At 35.7% G+C, this 22,614-nt stretch overlaps 1 protein-coding gene across 2 annotated transcripts in view; it reads right to left on the bottom strand.

The window, feature by feature from the left end:
* Nucleotides 1-700: 700 nt before the first annotated feature.
* ASAH2 (N-acylsphingosine amidohydrolase 2) overlaps nucleotides 701-22,614 on the bottom strand; it is an 80,727-nt gene continuing 58,813 nt past the window's right edge. The window contains exons 18-22 of one of the 2 annotated variants that reach the window (XM_059899815.1): nucleotides 21,566-21,661; nucleotides 19,262-19,408; nucleotides 5,684-5,743; nucleotides 2,866-2,954; nucleotides 701-896 (exon numbers count right to left, since the gene is read on the bottom strand). In XM_059899815.1, coding sequence (XP_059755798.1) covers nucleotides 704-896; nucleotides 2,866-2,954; nucleotides 5,684-5,743; nucleotides 19,262-19,408; nucleotides 21,566-21,661 — 585 coding nt within the window. In that variant the 3' untranslated portion in view covers nucleotides 701-703. Of the gene's footprint in view, nucleotides 897-2,865; nucleotides 2,955-5,683; nucleotides 5,744-19,261; nucleotides 19,409-21,562; nucleotides 21,662-22,614 lie in introns of those variants that run through there. The other variant, XM_059899817.1, reaches the window with a different exon arrangement.

Below are 22,614 nucleotides of genomic sequence, written 5' to 3'. Positions count from 1 at the left end.
TCTGACTTTATCTTAATTGGGCTCTGAAGGCAATTCCAGAAATGATTTGAACATCAACAAAACTCTGGATCAGCCATATCAACTCCAGGGTGACTGCTTTGAAAAGCTACACTCAGTATAGAAAAACTGGCATGCTAATTTTCTCTAACTGGGCTTATACATTTATGGTCAATGTTTATATAATATTTTTAAAATGTGGCTGAGGGGAAAGGTCCTAGCCTTATGCTAATCTTAAATCCATAAAACTTCATTTTCCCATCTGTAAAATGAAGGATCCAACTAGATGACCCCTTTAAACTTTTTAAGTGCTATCATTCCATAATTCTATAAATAAATAGTTTAAACATTGTTCACACATCTTTAACCACTCTCACTAACATTTCAGAGGTTTCATATTGAGGAGAACTGTTTCTTTAAACAACCACAGGGCCCCAAGGGAAATCATGCTTTAGGCAGCAGACCATGATGTAAAATCTACTAGAGCAAAGGTAAATGGGACACATACACACGTCTCTCTCTCTCACAGACAGACAGACAGACACACACACACACACACACCTGTCCCATTAGCAGTAAACTATCTGTCCCCAAACAAGGACAATTATTGAAGTTATCATAATAGGTTACATTCACATGAAATCGATTATTTAAATCATACAGAGAACAGCTGCTCTTTATCAACTTTTTTATCTTTGTCAACTTTTCACCAAGTAGTTACAATGTCAAAAGTGGAGGGAGTGCTTTCAAACGAAAGTATGACAGCGGGCTTGGGTGAGTTCTGCTTCCGATTGTGTCCAAAGTATCTTATTCTGTAGGTTCCAGGTTGGGCAGTATCTGGAATATGCCATTGTATCGTTGCATTGCTATGACCCAGTAATCCCTTGTGCCAATAGAAACTGTTGGTAGGAAACAAACAAACAAACCCAATTTTACTCTTAAAAATGTGTGATTAGAAAAGTGTATGATTATTCATTAAATGAATAGGAAGGGAGTACCTACCATAAGCAAGGCACTATGCTAGATATTGAGAGTATAGCAATGAACAAAACAGAGTAAATACTTCCTAGAAGCGGACCTTTAAGAAACAGCCATTTGTAGAAATATCTTCACTTGTTCTACCTAGCTACCTAAATTCTATCCATCCCAGGTAGCCTCACCTGATATTCAGAACACAGGCCGTCCCCTGCTTTAGAACTGCTATAGCATCCTTTTAGCCCTTGCCATCCTCTGCTTCAACTTGACACTTCTTTTTGCATCTAGATTCATTTGTTCAAAATATATATTTCATTAGCTCATGTGCCAGACTCTGTGCTGGAGGTACTGAGAATACCATAGTGAGTGAGACAGACGTGGTCCAAAGTTTCATGGAGTTTATGTTCTACTAGGGCAAGGATAGGAAGAAAGCAATAAACGAGTAAACCAACAAATAATTTTAAAATTTATAAGTGAAATGAAGCAAGTAAGACAGAGGTAGCCCTAAGGAGATGTCATTTAAACTGAACCCACACATGTCTAGAGGAAGAATATTCTAGGAATAAGGAACAGAGAATGCAAAGTGTCTGAAGCAGGAGCAAACTTGGTACAGCCAAGGAACAGGACACAGGTGAGTAGGATCAGGGCAGAGTGAACTGTGGAAGAGTGACTGAGATGACAGAAACAGATGGAGTCAGATCACGTCAATCCTTGTAGACCATGGCAGGAAGTGCAGCTACTCTTCTAGATACAGCAAGGTACCATGGGCTAACTAACTGATACTCTCAGTTATGTGGAGGGCAAATCCCCCGGGGCAGAGAGGGTGTGCTCAGCGTCCTATGTTTCCTCAGTGACAGGTCCAGTGCTCTCAGTAAGTAGCTGGTGATACTGCAGCTGTTGAACAAGGCTGAAGACTACACATATCCTCCGTGTTGACTGCTATTCCGATTGTGGGCTTTCCAAAACAAATCATCCTTTTTTGTCATCTGTATAACCTTATTTTAACAATAAATATGTATGTATTACTTGTTCAAAGATTACCTATACCCTAGAGTCCTAAAGATCAGAAGAAAAATTATGCCCATATTTTTGAATGGCTATCAAATAGGCCACAACAAGGTCAGATCTCTATTTTCAGGTAACCATGGGAACCAAAACAACATACAAATAATCACTTAGCTTGAATTGATTTGAATTAGACACAAATTGCCAAAAATTTTGCCCATGTCCATGCTACTGTCCTGTGGTATGAAATTTAAAGAGTTAGGAACGGAAACATTTTTTTATTTCAAATATATTTTCAAATCTTCACATTATCTATTCAGCTCAGGGATTTGATAACAAAAAGCACAGAGAGATGTTTCTCTGAGGGTACTCCATAAGCACATTCCTTTCCTCCTTGGGTCAGTAAGAATTAAACACTCAAGCTTCTTGTGTTTCAGTAATTCAAATGAAGAATCATTGACCATATACAAACATGCAATACATGGTAGGTATAGACTCGTTATTTTCCCAGAAGGAATGTTGGGCTCTACAGAGCCATCTCAACACCTTCACCCAGCACCCCTTTCAACCACTTTGCAGGAAGGCTAGCCAGATCTTAGGGATAATCTCTGTGACCATGGAAAAAGACAAAACTAACAGATGTTTATAAGAATGGAGGTCATAACCTCATTAGCATCTAATCTCACAGAAGCACACACCACATCGTTTTGTAGAAAAAGAGGATCAAAATGAAATCTAATAAATCAACTAAATATGGCCAGAAGGCTCCTTGGGAATTTGGTATCATTAATATCATGTACTGAGCCAGTCTTCCCATTTGTCTTCTCTGCATTACTAACCAACTCGTTTCAGGGCTTGAAAGACAAAATATTCAATAAACGTGCTCACCGAGTCTCCCAGGAGGCATCATTATGCATTATCTGCCATGTTGCTGATGTGGCCTCATATTTCTCCACAGTGAGGAAGGTCTGATGGGTCTGAAATGCAATTAATATAACTGATCAGACACCGCACAGTCACAGAAGAAACCTGTTTGTACATTGTACATACCCCATACTCCCCTTTGTTGACCATTGCTAACCTCCCAATATCTGATATGAACGTGTATTAGAATTTCATCCAAATCCTTAGGTGTTCCTCTTAACATTCTATGCAATGTCTTCAGAATGTTAATTCATCCAGTCTATTAAAAACCACAGCTTTTCTTTAGAAAACTGAATGAAGCATAATTTTAGAGCTGAGAGCAAATTTTGGAAATTAGGGCAAAGAAGAGACGAAATAAAACAAGATTTAGAAAAGGCAGCAAACAGTTTCATGACATGTTTACTGATCTGTATTCCAAGACTTTCTCTATTCACCTCAAGATTTCAGAGGGAAAATGGGAAAATTTCCTCATCTTTTCATCTCCAGGTAAACGAATTATTAGTAAATATACCTGCCTTAGTGAAAGAATTGAAAAGGATGCATAAATCTTCCTACTCCTAGGGTGCTAAAAGCAACCCTTATATTTTGTCATAATGGATTCCTAGAAACCCACATCATAAGCAGATTTTATTTTCCCAGTGGAAAATAAAATTTCCACATTGGTTTATAGTAATTTGTTTTAGGCCAAGAATTCAGCTTCAAATAAAGCATATATTTAAATAACATAATAAATTAAAAGATACAAAGGCCATAAATCTCCAATTTTCCTTAAAAATCTTTAGATTATGGCCCTTAAGGGCAGAACTTGTGTCTAATTTACCTTTATCCATCACAGCCCTGTAATTTACAGGTGTTCAAACAAATGCTGAATGGATCACCTACTTATAGCTGGGCCATGGGATTATTTAAAATTCTTCAATTACTCACCTAATGGATTATATTCAATAAAAAAAAGTTTTCATAACCACAGTGACTTGCAAAGAGAACTGTTCATGGCCATTTAGGGCAGAGTGACACTGGGAAGGCCTTCAATGGAGTAGGAGATAGGGTGGGCCCCAGTGTAAAGGTCTAGAGTGCAGATCAGAGAACAAGACTAGGACGCCGAATGCATGAACTATGTGACCATCCTCTCCCCACCTCCCAACCTTAATCTTTTCCAGATACACAATTAGTTCATACAAGTTACTTAATCTCTCTAAGCCTCAGTTTATTCACCTGTAAAACAGGGATAATAAAACATAACTCATTGGGCAGTAGGGAGGATTAAATTAGATTCATGTGATGATGCATGTAAAACTTTAGCCTCGTACCTGCAAAGAGTAAGCATTCAATAAATAGTGGTGAGGAAGTGATGATTACTAATAATAAAGGGTACCAGAAATTGTTTTATGACAAGTCCCAAAACATCCTTAGAAATTAATTCTATTCTCATTATAGTGCTTTAAGCAGTTTAGTCTCCTGCTTCTCCATGGCAATAATGATGATAGTATTTCTCTACCCTAAGGATGTCAGATTACAGCTAATTCTGCAGTCTTGCTACAACACTTTAATATCTTTAGAAAGTAATGTTGTAAACATGTAAATATTCTGGCATGACCTGAATGCCTAGAGAAGTTATTTCAAACAGGTGCATGTTGACTACCCAAGCAGTAGAAAAAATTTCCCCAATATCATATTTGACAATGTCATATTGTCACAATTTTTATCAAAGGAATAACCATATTTTAATAAACAGAAATGGGAAGGCTCATTTGGAAGAAAGGTATTTTGGATTATAAGTGACAGTGGGCTCTGGGAAGAACGGCTCATAGATAAAGTGAATGCATTCTCCACCACAGTAAAAAAAAAATCTGACCTTGAAATTACTTTCATAAACCCACTTTCTTTTTCCTCTATATATTTCTTTGCTGTTTGAATTTTTACAACTAGAATGTTTCTGGATATTGCTTGTGTAGTCATATGAACATTCCAAGGAATTTACAGAGGAGTAAAATTACTTCACTTTATTCATAGATCTATTATATATACTTTATCATATATACATATATAAATACATATGACAAAAACAAAAAACTATGAAATGATATGTAACAAACTGTCAACAGTGATTACCTCTAAAAATGTTTATGAAGAGAGGTATTTTCACATTCTATTTTAAGCACTTCTATACTGTCTGTTTTTACATGGGATCTGTATTTCTTGTGTCATTTTTCAAGATTAATAAATAAATACCATATTAGTGCCAGTAGCAAAAACTAGGGAAATGGCCAATGCAAGAAAAAGTAAAGTGCATGGGCCAGGGCTCCAAGCCAGTAGAGCGTCCACCCAGGGATCCTTGATCATTCCACAACAGTAGAGGCAGGACCAGAATCAGGAGTGCAGGAGAAGAGGAGAGGAGCCAAAGAGGGGTAAGAAGGAAACAAAGATACATGTCACACTGACCCTAGGATTATTTTACCAAATTCAACAGAGTTTTAAAATTGGAATATGTAAATAAGAGCTGTATTCAAATCTACATCATCTCAAGAGACAATGCCATTCTCTATGCATTGTGCTATATGTGATCCTAAGTAGAACCAGTTAAATATTTCCTGTGGGCTTTTTTCCCAGACTCAACTCTACGTTAACTGTTCCCACTGAAAATTTTCTCACACGTACAAAATAAGATGAAAAGCAAGTCGGAACATTTTACCTTTATTTTGTTAAGCTCCATAGGGATACTTAAGTAAATGAAAGGCTAAAAAGTGGACTTAAATTTGTAAAAAGAATCATTGATGCTTACCTGGTTTTCTGCTGAATTCTTTGGGTTAGCACCTACAAATGTAACTTCAACAACTTCTCCCTGAAAATAAAAACTCATTTTATGACTTCTAATAAAAGTATTTTTTGCCATGCTCATATTTGCGTCATTATTTATGAAATGTTTCTAGGAATTTGGGTACCTGTAGAGATTGTATTCTATTTAATCAAGTGAGTTGTCTTCTGAGAATATTAGAGAAAATACACTTGTAACAATGGACATAGGAATTTGGGGGCAACAAATTACTTCAGAATTTTGGGCCAATGAATTTGCTTTTGGTATATGCAGATATAGATGAAGATATAGAGCTATACTTCAAATTAGTGACAGCACATTAAAATGGCTTCTTCAGCCTTAGATATCTTCTCATATCTCCCTCCCATACACATCCAGGAAATGGACTGAATTAAATAAGGAAAGCCAAAACTTTCCAAGGATGACTTATACTTTTTTGTTGTTGTTGTTGTTATTCTTTTTTTTTTAATATATACAGCAGGTTCTTATTAGTCATCCATTTTATATACATCAGTGTATACATGTCAATCCCAATCTCCCAATTCATCACACCAGCACCCGCCCCCCACCCTGCCGTTTTCCCCCCTTGGTGTCCATACGTTTGTTCTCTACACCTGTATCTCAATTTCTGCCCTGCAAACCGGTTCATCTGTACCATTTTTCTAGATTCCACATATATGTGTTAATATACAATATTTGGTTTTCTCTTTCTGACTTACTTCACTCTGTATGACAGTCTCTATATCCATCCATGCCTCTACAAATGACCCAATTTCATCCCTTTTCATGGCTGAGTAATACTCCATTGTATGTATGTACCACATCTTCTTCATCCATTCGTCTGTCGATGGGCATTTAGGTTGCTTCCATGACCTGGCTATTGTAAATAGTGCTGCAATGAACATTGGGATGCATGTGCCTTTTTGAATTATGGTTTTCTCTGGGTATATGCCCAGTAGTGGGATTGCTGGGTCATATGGTAATTCTATTTTTACTTTTTTAAGGAACCTCCATACTGTTCTCCATAGTGGCTGTATCAATTTGCACTCCCACCAACAGTGCAAGAGGGTTCCCTTTTCTCCACACCCTCTCCAGCATTTGTTGTTTGTAGATTTTCTAATGATGCCCATTCTAACTGGTGTGAGGTGATACCTCATTGTAGTTTTGATTTGCATTTCTCTAATAATTAGTGATGTTGAACAGCTTTTCATGTGCTTCCTGGTCATCTGTATGTCTTCTTTGGAGAAATGTCTATTTAGGTCTTCTGCCCATTTTTGGATTGGGTTGTTGTTTTTTAATATTGAGCTACATGAGCTCTTTATATATTTTGGAGATTAATCCTTTGTCTGTTGATTCGTTTGCAAATACTTTCTCCCATTCTGAGGGTTGTCTTTTCGTCTTGTTTATGGTTTCCTTTGCTGTGCAAAAGCTTTGAAGTTTCATTAGGTCCCATTTGTTTATTTTTGTTTTTATTTCCATTACTCTAGGAGGTGGGTCAAAAAAGATCTTGCTGTGATTTATGTCAAAGAGGGTTCTTCCTATGTTTTCCTCTAAGAGTCTTATAGTGTCCAGTCTTACATTTAGGTCTCTAATCCATTTTGAGTTTATTTCTGTGTATGGTGTTAGGGACTGTTCTAATTTCATTCTTTTACATGTAGCTGTCCAGTTGTCCCAGCACCACTTACTGAAGAGACTGTCTTTTCTCCACTGTATATCCTTACCTCCTTTGTCATAGATTAGCTGACCATAGGTGTGTGGGTTTATCTCTGGACTTTCTATCCTGTTCCACTGATCTATATTTCTGTTTTTGTGCCAGTACCATATTGTCTTGATTACTGTAGCTTTGTAGTATAGTCTGAAATCAGGGAGTCTGATTCCTCCAGCTCCGTTTTTTCCCCTCAAGACTGCTTTGGCTATTCGGAGTCTTTTGTGCCTCCATACAAATTTTAAGACTTTTTCTTCTAGTTCTGTAAACAATGCCATTGGTAATGTGATAGGGATTTCATTGAATCCGTAGATTGCCTTGGGTAGTAGAGTCATTTTCACAATGTTGATTCTTCCAATCCAAGAACATGGTATATCTCTCCATCTGTTGCTATCAGCTTTAATTTCTTTCATCAGTGTCTTATAGTTTTCTGCATACAGGTCTTTTGTCTCCTTAGGTAGGTTTATTCTTTTGGTTGCAATGGTAAATGGGAGCGTTTCCTTAATTTCTCTTCCAGATTTTTCATCATTAGTGTATAGGAATGCAAGAGATTTCTGTGCATTAATTTTGTATCCTGCAACTTTACCAAATTCATTGATTAGCTCTAGTAGTTTTCTGGTGGCATCTTTAGGATTCTCTATGTATAGTATCATGTCATCTGCAAACAGTGAGTTTTACTTCTTCTTTTCCAATTTGTATTCCTTTTATTTCTTTCTCTTCTCTGATTGCTGTGGCTAGGACTTCCAAAACTATGTTGAATAATAGTGGTGAGAGTGGACATCCTTGTCTTGTTCCTGATCTTAGAGGAAATGCTTTCAGTTTTTCACCATTGAGAATGATATTGGCTGTGGGTTTGTCATATATGGCCTTTATTATGTTGAGGTGGTTCTCTCTATGCCCACTTTCTGTAGAGTTCTTGTCATAAATGGATGTTGAATTTTGTCAAAAGCTTTTTCTGCATCTACTGAGATGATCATATGGTTCTTCTTCTTCAATTTGTTAATATGGTGTATCACATTGATTGATTTGCATATACTGAAGAATCCTTGCATCCTTGAGATAAATCCCACTTGATCATGGTGTATGATCCTTTTAATGAGTTGTTGGGTTCTGTTTGCTAGTATTTTGTTGAGGATTTTTGCATCTATATTCATGAGTGATATCGGTCTGTAATTTCATTTTTGTTATAGTATCTTTGTCTGGTTTTGATATCAGGGTGATGGTGGCCTCATAGAATGAGTTTGGGAGTGTTCCTTCCTCTGCAATTTTTTGGAGGAGTTTGAGGAGGATGGGTGTTAGCTATTGTCTAAATGTTTGATAGAATTCACCTGTGAAGCCATCTGGTCCTGGACTTTGGTTTGTTGGAATATTTTTAATCACAGTTTCAATTTCATTATTTGTGATTGGTCTGTTCATTTTTTCTATTTCTTCCTGGTTCAGTCTTCGAAGGTTATAATTCTCTAAGAATTGGTCCATTTCTTCCAGGTTGTCCATTTTATTGGCATAGAGTTGCTTGTAGTAGTCTCTTAGGATGCTTTGTATTCCTGAGGTGTCTGTTGTAACTTCTCCTTTTTCATTTCCAATTTTATTGATTTCAGTCCTCTCCCTCTTTTTCTTCATGAGTCTGGCTAATGGTTTATCAATTTTGTTTATCTTCTCAAAGAACCAGCTTTTAGTTTAATTGATCTTTGCTATTGTTTTGTTTCTATTTCATTTATTTCTGCTCTGATCTTTATGATTTCTTTCCTTCTGCTAACTTTGGGTTTTGTTTGTTCTTCTTTCTCTAATTGCTTAGGGTGTAAGGTTAGATTGTTTATTTGAGATTTTTCTTGTTTCTTGCAGTAGGCTCGTATAGCTATAAACATCCCTCTTAGAACGGCTTTTGCTGCATCCCATAGGTTTTGGATCATCGTGTTTTCATTGTCATTTTTCTCTAGTATTTTTTGATTTCCTCTTTGATTTCTTCAGTGATCTCTTGCTTATTTAGTAACGTATTGTTTAGCTTCCATGTGTTTGTGTTTTTTACGTTTTTCTCCCTCTAACTGATTTCTAATCTCATAGTGTTGTGGTCAGAAAAGATGCTTGATATGATTTCAATTTTCTTAAATTTACTGAGGCTTGATTTGTGATCCAGGATATGATATATGCTGAAGAATGTTCCATGCGCACTTGAGAAGAAAGTGTAATCTGCTGTTTTTGCATGGAATGTCCTATAAATATCAATTTAATCTATCTGGTCTATTGTGTCATTTAAAGCTTGTGTTTCCTTATTTATTTTCATTTTGGATGATCTGTCCATTGGTGTAAGTGAGGTGTTAAAGTCCCCCACTATTATTGTGTTACTGTCAATTTCCTCTTTTATAGCTGTTAGCAGTTGCCTTATGTATTGAGGAGCTCCTTTGTTGGGTGCATATATATTTATAATTGTTATATCTTCTTCTTGGATTGATCCCCTGATCATTATATAGTGTCCTTCCTTGTCTCTTGTAACATTCTTTATTTTAAAGTCTATTTTATCTGATATGAGTATTGCTACTCCAGCTTTCTTTTGATTTCCATTGGCATGGAATATCTTTTTCCATCCCCTCACTTTCAGTCTATATGTGTCCCTAGGTCTGAAGTGGGTCTCTTGTAGACAGCATATAGATGGGTCTTGTTTCTGTATCCATTCAGCAAGCCTGTGTCTTTTGGTTGGAGCATTTAATCCATTCACGTTTAAAGTAATTATCGATATGTATGTTCCTATGACCATTTTCTTAATTGTTTTGGGTTTGTTTTTGTAGGTCCTTTTCTTCTCTTGTGTTTCCCACTTAGAGAAGTTCCTTTAGCATTTGTTGTAGAGCTGGTTTGGTGGTGCTGAATTCTTTTAGCTTTTGCTTGTCTGTAAAGCTTTTGATTTCTCCATCAAATCTGAATGAGATCCTTGCCAGGTAGAGTAATCTTGGTTGTAGGTTCTTCCCTTTCATCACTTTAAGTATACCATGCCACTCCCTTCTGGCTTGTAGAGTTTCTGCTGAGAAATCAGCTGTTAACCTTATGGGAGTGCCCTTGTATGTTATTTGTCGTTTTTCCCTTGTTGCTTTCAATAATTTTTCTTTGTCTTTAATTTTTGCCAATTTGATTACTATGTGTCTCCGCGTGTTTCTCCTTTGGTTTATCCTATATGGGACTCGCTGCGCTTCCTGGACTTGGGTGGCTATTTCCTTTCCCATGTTAGGGAAGTTTTCGACCATAATCTCTTCAAATATTTTCTCTGGTCCTTTCTCTGTCTCTTCTCCTTCTGGGACTCCTATAATGTGAATGTTGTTGTGTTTAATGTTGTCCCAGAGGTCTCTTAGGCTGTCTTCATTTCTTCTCATTCTTTTTTCTTTACTCTTTTCCGCAGCAGTGAATTCCACCATTCTGTCTTCTAGGTCACTTATCCGTTCTTCTGCCTCAGTTATTCTGCTATCGATTCCTTCTAATGTAATTTTCATTTCAGTTATTGTATTGTTCATCTCTGTTTGTTTGTTCTTTAATTCTTCTAGGTCTTTGTTACACATTTCTTGCATCTTCTCGATCTTTGCCTCCATTCTTTTTCCGAGGTCCTGGATCATCTTCACTATCATTATTCTGAATCCTTTTTCTGGAAGGTTTCCTATCTCCACTTCATTTAGTTGTTTTTCTGGGGTTTTATCTTTTTCCTTCTTCTGGTACATAGCCCTCTGCCTTTTCATCTTGTTTATCTTTCTGTGAATGTGGTTTTTTCAGATGACTTATACTTGTACATACACTTACATATAAAAGATACAAGATGGATTGACAAGGTGTGTATTTAACATTTCACCTGACATAACTAAAAAAATTGGGCAAATATGTATTAAAGAATGGTTTTAAAGACAGTAGGCATGAAAACAGTGATCCTTGCGTGACAGAAAATGAAAAAGATGAGCCCTACAATTGCTTCAGTTTTATGCCTTCAGAGAGATTACAGGCCACAGCACAAGGAGGCAGAATCAAGCAACGCTAGGCAGTCTATGTAAGTTAAGGAATAGATGTGGGAGTCCAAGAAGACCAAGTGGTCTTGAGTTCACAGGGTAGAGTAACAGAGAAAAGAGAGGACCATAGAGAGGAAAGGTACACAGAGAGAGAACTCTGGAGATTTGCAGAAGGCTCCCTTCAACTCTGCATTCATGTAAGGAAATTACCTGAACCTAGGAAAATAATCATTTAAAAGAATTAGAGAGAAAATCCCAGGCTCATAGCGAACTGTGAAAAGTTCCTGTTCCCACCAGCCAGAATGGGAAAACTCATAATTCAAAAGAATTCTACCTTAAGTGTATGGTAGAGAGATTTTCCCTAGAATAAAAGCAGCTCTGCCTAAAAACTTACAAAGACCCACCCAAATCAAACTCTTCCCAAATAATTCAATAACACCCTAAAACAAAGTTCAAAAATATTTACAGGAATAGGAGAACATCTAACACCTGATAAGATAAAAATTCACAATGTCTGACATCTAAATTAGCAAGCATACAAAGGAAAGAAAAGCACTTCTCATAATGAGAAAACTCTCAATCAAAACTGACCCATAAATGAATTAGATGATAGAATTAGTAGACAAGGACACTAAAACAGTTCTTATAACTATTCTGTGTGTTCAAAAATCTAGCAGAAAGAATGAACATGTTAAGTAGACATGTGGAAGATTTTTATTTAAAATGACCTAATCCAAACCCCTAGAGATGAAAACTATAGTATCTATAAAGAAAATACACTAGATGGAATTATCAAATTAAACATCGCAGAAGAAAAGATTACTGAATTTGAAGACACAGCAATAAAAACTATACAGAATTAAAAAGGGGAAAAGACTGGAAAAAAATGAACAGAGCAGCAGTGAGCTGTGGAACAACTTCAAGCAGCCTAATATACAGGTAATTGGAGTTCCCAAAGGATAGAAGAGAGGAAGAAATTCAGAAAAAAATAATGAATAAATAATAGCTAAAATTTTCCAAATTTGCTGAAAACTATAAGCCCACAAGTCCAAGAAGCTCAATCAACCCCAAGCACAAGAAACATTAAAAAAATGACATCAAGGATCCTTAAAATCAAATTGCTGGAAACTAGAAATAAAAAGAAAATAATTCTAAAAACAAGAGGAAAAAAAAGACATATTACACAGAGTAGAACATACATAAGGATGACGGCAGATTTTTTTTCCACTGCAAACAATGCAAACCAGAATACAGTAGAGCAAAATCTTAAGGTCTTAAAAGAAAAAACTGCTAACTAAGAATTCCATAAACAGCAAAAATGAAAGTAAAATAAAGACATTTTCAAACATATAAAAGAAGAAGAAAGAAAAATGTTAAAAGATGTCCTTCAAGCAAACAGAAAATGACACTAAATGGAAATTTGGATCTACAAAAAGAAATGAAGGGTCAGTTGTTAATGTGTGAGTTAATATAATATTTTTCTCTTATTATTTAAGTCTCTTGGACAAGAACATGGATTGTTCTCTTGGAACAATCCATGATGGAGTTGATAAATTATATAAAAGTAAAATATATGACAATAACACAAAGACCAGGAAAAGATCAATGGAATAACACCACTGGCCAGAATGATCAAGAGAAAAAAATCAAACAGAAGGCTCAAATTATCAGTACCAGGAATAAAACAGGGGACATCAATACAGATTCTATAGATATGTAAAAGATAATAAGGAAAAATTGGCAATGACTTTACACCTGCAAATTCAAATAACTTAGATGAAATGAAATGGACAAATTCCTTGAGATATAGAAACTACTAAAGATCATTCAAGAAGAAGTAAATGGCCTTAATAGTGAAAATTTACCAAACTGTACACTTTAAATATGTAGTTTATTGTATGTTAATAATACATCAATAAAAAAATTTTTTTAAGTAACAAACTAACAAACAAATAAGTCTTCACATGACTTACTATGGCACACGAGACCTTTCACAGGTAATTTCCCACCTGCTGCTCCACCTTAAGCCCTCTATAGTCCATATACCTAGAGGTGGTATGTCTTGACAGGCTCTGTGAACTCCTACTCATCCTCCAAGACCTAGCCCATATTAAAAACATTTTTTAATAAAAACAGTCCATGGATTCATAATCAATGATGACCATCTAAACAGAGATGTGCTGTTCAATTATTTACTTTACTGTTAACTCCCCTGAATAACTAGCATTAATTTATTTTTTCTAATTTTCTTCATTTTCACCAGTGAGATTATCAAATTAGCCAGTCTCACCAATGGTTAGCAAAATGTTTCAACAACAATTAGAATTTTCTGCAAAAATCAGTATATTCTTTATATAGAGCAATCAGCCCTGCAGCCAATATCATGGTTCACTTAAAAAAAAAAAAAATTTGTATCTGGTTAGCCAAATTTTCCTAATCCTTAAAAGCGTTCTTGTCCTTGATTTTTCTTCTTACCATCACAATTTCCTGTTTAGTCACACTCACCTTAACTATCAGAGACAGCCCCACTACAAATATAATGTGCCAATTCAAACAGTAGTGGTATAAAACAGACGTTTCTGACATGAAAGAGTGAGGAGGTCAGTAGGTCCTCTCCCTAAAAAGCAACTATATATATAGACAAAACTGTCAAAAATAACCATTTTTAAATTTTATTTTACCTCTTGAAATACAGTTGATTTACAATGTCATGTTAGTTTCTGGTGTACAGTGATTCAGTTATATACTTTTTTCATATACATTTTTCATATTCTTTTCCATATAATAACCTATAATAGGTTATTATAGCTTATTACAAGATATTGAATATAGTTCCCTGTGCAACAGTAGGACCCTGTTGTTTATCTATTTTCTATATAGTAGTTTGTATCTGCTAATCACAAACTCCTAATTTATTCCCTCCCCACTTTCCCCTTTAGTAACCAAAAGTTTATTTTCTATGTCTGTATGTTTCTCTTTTGTAAATAAGTTCATTTGTATCATATTTTAGATTCCACATATCAGTGATAGCATATTATATTTGTCTTTTTCTGTCTGACTGACTTCACTTAGTATGATAATCTCTAGGTCCATCCATGTTGCAGCAAATGGCACTGTTTTGTTCTTTTTTATGCCTGAGTAGTATCTATTGTATATTATATAATACCACATCTTCTTTATTCATTCATCTGTCAATGGACATTTAGTTTGCTTCCATTCCATATCTTGGTTATTGTAAATAGTGCTGCTATGAACACTGGGGTGCCTATATCTTTTTAGAGTTTTCCCTGGATATATGCCCAGGAGTGGGATTGCTGGATCATATGTAACTCTAAAAATAACCATTTTAGCACTTCAGTTATCAACCAAAAGCTGAGAAATGTTTGTTCATTAAAACTACTAAACTTAGTGGTAAGCACAGTGCAAGTTTTTGGTGTTCTTACCAGGGTTGCTCTCATCCTCTGTAGTACTATATTTCAACCAGAGCGGGGAAGGCCATAAAATCAACAGCTTTTCTGCTTCTGCCAGAAGGAACTTACTTAATTTGGAACATAGCCATTTAAAGTGGTGATCTCAGTGGAAGGCAAACATTGAGGGATAGTGGCTAGACAGGTAATAGGTGATTTAATAGTTTGCGGGGAAGTAAGATAACTGTCATGGCTTTAATAAGCGCTTATCCTATCCTGGACTAACCAGAGGCTATGATCATACACAGAGAACAGAGCAGGCCCAAACCACTCCTATATCCCTGGCTAATGTCTGGATGTATGTGCAGAGGAGATATAAGAGACCCCAGTGGAAATTAAAATTTGGGGAAAACTGAAAATGGTCTGAAGTTTGAATGCATACCCTAGCCCACACAGTTCTATCAGCAGAGATTGAAATTCTTACTCCTTGAGCCACCTAAATACAAACTCTGACCAATATTCAGCTGAACATTAAGTTCTGTAATCACAGAAGCAACACTTGAGAGCGAGACTTAAAATCAAGTATAAAAAACTGAGCAAAGATATAGTAGACATACATTGTAAGAGAGACAGACTTTACTAATTAGTCCAGTCAAGTTTTAAATGAGCAAACAAATAAACAAAAATAACAACTCTGGGGTGGGGAAGTGAAGCTAGAATCCAGAGTTGCTACAATATATCAACAAACATGCAGTATTCAAACAACAACAACAACAAAATGAGATGTGCATACAAGAAAGTATCGCCCATACTAAGGGGAAAAAAGGAACAATCAAAACTACCTCTCTGTGTCCCCAGATGTTAGATTTAGCAAAGACTTCAAAGGAGTTGTTATTGAAATGTTCTAAGAACTAATATAAATCAGGTTTAAAGAACTAAAGGAAAGTATAATGATAATGATTTAACAAATAGAGACACAGTGAAGAGAATTTTCTGGAGTTGAAAATCACAACAACTGAAATGAAAAATTCACTAGAGGGATCTCACAGCAAATGTGAGATGACAGAAGAAAGAATAAGTGAACTAGAATTTATCAATATAAATTATCCTATATGAAGAATAGAGAGGGAAAGAAAGATTGAAGTAAAATTAACAGAGCCTCAGAAACATGTGGGACAACACCGAGTATATTGACATTCACAAAACAGAAGTTCCAAAACTAGAAGAAAGAGAGAAAAGAAAAAAAATTTTTTGAAGAAATAATGGCTGAAAACTTCCCAGATTTGACGAATGTTACCTTATAGATCCAAGGAACTCAACAAATTCCAAGTAGGATAATCACAAAGTGATTCACATTTAGATATATTGTAGCAAACTAGTGGTAGACATAGACAAAAAGAAAACTTTGAAAGCAGCAAGAGAAAAGTGATTCATTTCTTACAGGGAAATTACAATAAAATTAACAATTGACTTTTCATTAGAGAGTGAAGTACAGAAAGTAACAGGATAACATATTCAACATAATAAAAGAAAAAATTTTTTCAATCAAGAATGCAGCAAAACCATTCTTCAAAGATAAGATAAATCCATTCCAGATAAACAAAGCCTGAGAGAATTTGTTGTTAGTATAATTGTCTTACAAGAAATACTAAAAAAGTCCTTCCAGCTGAAAGAAAATGATGCTAGATGATAATACAAATTCTTAAAAAGAAATAAAGAGTACCAGAACTGGTAAATATGTAGGTAAATAAAAATTTTCTATAAATATAGTTTTTCATAGGTTTTCTTAATGTCTTTAAAAGACATAAGATTTTATAAAACAATAATTATAACACTGTATTATTACATTTACATGTAGATATAATATGTGACAATATCACCAAAGATGGGAAAGGGAAAAAAGATATTTGTGAAGAATCTTTTTGTATTTTTCAGAATTAAGTTAGTATTATATTAAAGTAGGTTGTGATTAGTTAAGATGCATATTATAGCTCTGTGACGTGAGATATAAATATATATATATATATTTGGTCTCTGCCCCCATTTCCTGGCACACAGCTCATAAAACCCTTGGAATCTCTGCTAATGTGTCTTTTGTATGCTATTAAGATGACTGGTGGCTGTGGACTTCTGCATAACCTCAGAATGCGGGCAAACAAACCCTGTGATTGGAGGGTTAGAACTTTCAACTCCAACCCCCTGATCTCCAGGGAAGGGAAAAGAGCTGGAGGCTGAGTTAACTGCCAATGGCCAATGATTTAGTCAATCATGCCTACATAATGAAGCCTCCACAAAAATCCCTAAAGTATGTGGTTTGGAGAGCTTCCAGGCTGGTGAATATGTGGAGACTCTGGGAAGGTGGCATGGCTGGAGAAGCTCTGCATTCTTTCCCCCATACCTTGCCCTATGCATCTCTCCATTGGTTGTTCCTGAGTTGTATCTTTTTATAATAAACCGGGAATCTAGTAAGTAAACTGTTTTCCTAAGTTCTGTGAGCTATTCTAGCAAGTCATTAAACCTGAGGAGGAGGTCATGGGAATCTCCAATTTATAGCCAGGCTGTTAGAAGCACAGGTTTTGTGCACAACTTGGATTTGCCACTGGTGTCTGAAATATGTGTGTATGGGGAGCGGGAGGTGAGGGGGAGGGTGCAGTCTAGTGGGACTGAGCCCTTAACCTGTGGGATCTGTGCCAACCCCAAGTAAATACCATCAGAATTGAATTGAATTGTAGGACATCAAATTGGTGTCCACAGAGAACTGGAGAGTTACTTGGTGGGGGGAAACCTCCACACATCTGCTGTCAGAAGTATTGAGAGTGGAGTGTAAAGAGAAGAAACAGAGTTCTTTTTCAAGTCCCTAAAATAACTACCAGGAAAACAGCTAAAAATATACATAGTAAAAAACCAACAGAGGAATTAAAAAAGGACACTAAAATATAAAAATAACCTAAGCATCCACCTTAAGAAATGAGAAGAAGAGCAAAATAAAATCAAAGCAGGCAGAAGGAAAGAAATGAAACACTAGAGCAAAAATCAGTGAAATGGAAAAACAGATAAAATCAATGAAGCTAAAAGATGGCTCTTTGAAGACGCAAGTCAGCAAAATCAGGCAGAAAGAGGGGACATCATTATTGACCTTACAGAAATTAAAAGAATTATAAGGGAATATTATGAACAAGTTTATCCCAACACATTAGACAATTATATGAAATGGGAAAATTCCTAAAGACAAAGTAAACTCTTAGAAAGACACATAATTGACTCAAGAACAGAAAATCTGAATAGGCCTAAAACGAGTAAAGGAACTGAATTAGTGATTTAAAATTTTGCCATAAAAAGAAGCCCAAATTCAAATGACTTTGCTAGTAAATCTGATCCAATATTTAAAGAAGAAATAATATCAATCTTTTGCATACATTTTCAGAAAATACAAGAGGAAACACTTTCTACTCCTTTTCTGAGACCAGTGTTACCCTGATACCAAGGGCAGTCAAAGACAACGCATAAAAAGAAGATTACAAATGCCCCTCATGGACATGAGTACAAAACTCTTTAGAAAAATGTTAGCAAACCAAATTTAACAACATGTAAAAAGTATTATATACCATTACTAAAGGGTATTTATTTAATATCTTAAATCAACCAATACAATACACCCTATTAATAGAATAAAAAACAAAAACCACATGATCACCTCAGTAGACACAGAAAAGGATTTGAAAAAATTCAACACCCTTTCTTCATAAAAACTCTCAACAAACTAGACATAGAAGGGAATTTTTTTAACCTGATAAAGGGCATCTACAAAAATTCTAAAGAAAACATTATACTTAATGACTGAATACTTTTCCTCCTAAGATTAGAAACAAGATAAGGATGTCCAGTCTTACAACTTCTTTTCAACATTGCATTGGAGACTCTAGCCAGTGCAATAAGGAAACAAATAAAAGGCATCCACAAAACAAATTCAAAAAGGAATAAGTAAACCTGTTTTTATTCACAGATGACATACTATACATAGACATTTCTAAGGAATCCACACCAAAAAAAATCTATTGGAACTAATAAATGATTTAGCAAAGTTGCAAGACACAAGATCTATATCAAATAGTAGTGGTAGAAATCCTGCTTCATTTCTATGTGCTTTCCCTGTCCTTAACATATCATAGACAACTTTTCTATGCTACAGTGAATGGTTCCAGGACTATCCCTTTAAAAAGAAAAGGAATAATTTGAATTTTAGAAATTCGATTTTCCACAATTTCCAACTGAAAAATAAATACTTCCCCATTTTCATGTTTTCAGAGCCTCTGCAGAGATAAGAACAATTTTCTAAATTATTGCTAACAGCTGGTCCGAGGCATGATTCGAGGCAGATGGTGACATTAAACAACATCTTTCCCCCCATCCCCACACAGGCTTCTGAAGGATCCCAAGACCTCATTGTGAGTCTTACCACTCTGTATTTAGGGTTGGCTGGCTGCAGGACATCCCCAAAAGTTGTGCCTACAGGCGCTCTGTCCACAGTATTCGGGATTAATGGGGCCATCAGGTCTTTGAAAAATGGAGGCTCTGGACCACTGCTCAGATTGGCTACTGTATCCTAGAACAGAGAGCATTTGCTTAAGAAGCATACAATGTAGAGTCAAGACCCTTTCCCCAGATCCCCAAAAATGCCTTCATGAAAGCAAACACATACACACTCACTTTCTCACTCCCTCTCCCTCTTCCCAAGAGCTAACAACTGTAACAAAATGCGAGGGGAACTCTGCTGAAATAGGAGCCTAGATGTCCATAATTTAAACTTTTGTGACTAAAAGAAAGTGTCGATCATAGGTAACACTTTCACTCCCTTAGGCAGTATAATCTAGAGTGTAAGCTAGGAATCATGTTCCACGAGTTTAGATTCTGGGACAGCCATTCTTTAACTGTATGGCTCTGGACAGAAACACATGATAAGCCTCTGTAACATGACATTGTAATTATTCTTTAAAGGTTTAAAAAGTGTTGAGTCTCTCTTATCCAAAGTCACTACCAAGTTTTTTCCTAAATCCTTCTCTGTGCTCATGCTCATTAAAGAATATAATAAATATATTTTTAATTTAAAAGTTAAGATCAGCCTGTGTCATGACTGGTTTAATCTATGCTTTCCACAAAATTTGCCACCTTTAATAGTGTCACCAAAATTCTAATCTCAAATTTTAAATAGCCCTCATATGGATTTGCTGTACCTTAATCCTTGCTTTATATGTTTAATCTTGACAGCAGCCACGTAACCTACTCGTTATCATTCTCATTTTGCAAATGTGAAGATAGGATTGCAGATACTCAGTAGTTTTTTTTTTTTTTTTCAAGATCACATAGATATTCTTAGACACATAACTGTAAAATTCTGAAACAAATTTCCACAAAATGAATCACACTTTTCTTCCTAAATATCACTATAAAATTTGATGACTCTACTTTCATGGGAAGAGCTATAAACCTGTAATTGCATGAAAGTTAAACAGTGGTTATCTCTACAGATGGGTTAGAGGTTTATACTTTTCCGTATAATCTGAATATTCTACAAATAGTTAGCTTTTATGAAGAAAAATAAAAATAGTTCTATTTTTAAAAAAAGTATCAGACCTAAAATTGAAAAGAATATTATGATAAAACAATAACCAGATAATTAAAATATATCCGAAGTAAATACCTTGTACTGAAACTTCAAACACACAGTCAATAACTAATTAGATGGAGGCATATGAAATTGCCCATATTTCACTATTTTGACCTACAGAAACAGCAGTTTTGTTTCAATTTAATATATCCAAGCTCTTTCTTTGAAAGGGCTTTATTGTCTTTGCTATGCCATCATTGCCTCACAGCCTTTATTGGGGCTTATGTGGTATTGTACAAGGGTCCATTTATCACGTTAAAGTCCTTATCCTGCTTATTGACTAATCTTTTGACATCAGAGTGCAGCTTCATATATAAACTTATTCCAGAGGGAAGATTTACACAAGTGGAGTTCCTTTAAGTAAACTTATTTAGGTGTACAGATTTTAGGTAGATAAAATGTGTGTGTACATTCCAAGACACAGTTGCACTTTATCAAATCTAAGGCTCTATTGATTATAATAACTATTATTATTTTTGAACCACCAAGAAAGTGAAAACATGCTACTAACTATAATTGTAAGATTCCTTTGATTGGAAGATATTGAGTTGGCCAAAAAGTTTCTTCAGTTTTAAGTAAAAATAAAAGACATTTTTCATTTTCACCAAGAACTTTTATCAAACAACGTATTCATTAGCTGGATGCACTTTTTGGCCAACCCAATACATCCCAATTTCAGAGATGTTATAATATGGAAAATGGGCATCTCAGAACTGATAAACCACTCAATTCAGGAAGCAACTGGAGAGAAACTGACCAAGATTAGAGAGCACTGGTTCAACTCACAGTTATGGTAAGCTTGATCACTTCTCATCTCTGAACCTATTTGCTCATCTGAAAAACGTGGAAAAATACCTCCATACTTCACACGATGATTGGGAGGATAATAGGTATGAAAACAGTGGTCACTACCAAAAGATGTTAACTGACTCTGAATTTATTTTACCAGTTTCATTTCTTAGAGATACCTCACAGCTACAATATTTTTAAATTTAAAGGTTTTCAAAGAAACTGAATACTCAAAGCTAAGGTCTTTTTTGCTTCCCTCTGCATCTCCCCACCCCTGAGACACACAAACATACAATTTTTGATTACCGTAGCAATGGCCTTAGCAAGGACTCTGAAAAGCTGGATGTAAGCAGACAGAGTATGTGGTCCATAAATTGTGGATGCTGCTTCATACCGCTGAGCCTGCAGGAGAGGCAGAACAGAGTCTTACACAATTCTGCATATTTCGATCCATTTACAGAGGTGTTGCATTTTAGTGAGGGGTGATGACTGGACATCTTGCATAATCCAAACTGACATAATTCAAGACTACTTATGACAAAGTAGTGGGCATTTCCATTTACCAGCAAAAGTAAATGGCTCCCATCAACTACTTGTTCAAGGCAGTGAAGAATTCTCCTGGCTTATGCCATTTGGACCAACAGTCCAGTTAACCTGAAAGAGGGTAATAGCTCCTGAGTTTATGTCTATTTTAAGTACTTGTAATATAAATGTTTTCCCCCAAAGAGTACAGCAGGAGAAAAAAATGAGGAAAAATAAGAGTCTTAGTAACTCCTGGATAAACCGGGGGGTGATGGAACTATCTGGAGAAGGACATTTAACCCATCATAGAACTATAAAATAGAAACAAATACAACTCCTTTTACCTGAGTACCAAGGCTCTGGTTGTTCCACAGAAACCTCCAATTCATCAAATCTAACCTGGAACTCATCACTCCAAATATATCAGCTTTCCCTGCAACATTCTTCATCTCAGTGAAGGCCATCCGTCCAGTCTCCCATGCCAGGATCATCTTGCAGTCACCTTAGACCCCTCTCTCTCCTTCATCCTATATCCTATAAGTCTCCAAGTCATCATTCCTTAACATCTCTTGAATTTTTTCATTTTCTTCTTTCTTTACTGCTTTACCTTGGTCAAACCCTTAGCTCTCACCCAGATCATAACTACAGCTTCTTAATCAGTTCTCTGCCTCTACACTTGCCCTTCCAATTCATTTTCTACACTGCCATCCTAGTGAGCTTTCTAAATCACAGATTTCAACAGAGCATTCCTTCCTCTAAATTCTACTGCAGTTCCCCAAAATCTTCCTTATTGACTCAAAGCTCTGTAGCACAGCATAAAAGACTCTCCATTG

The sequence above is a fragment of the Balaenoptera ricei genome, chromosome 16 (assembly GCF_028023285.1).
Source record: "Balaenoptera ricei isolate mBalRic1 chromosome 16, mBalRic1.hap2, whole genome shotgun sequence".
Classification (NCBI taxonomy): Eukaryota; Metazoa; Chordata; class Mammalia; order Artiodactyla; family Balaenopteridae; genus Balaenoptera; species Balaenoptera ricei.
The sequence above is the reverse complement of the archived record's forward strand: the minus strand, read 5'-3'. Positions and strand labels throughout refer to the sequence as shown.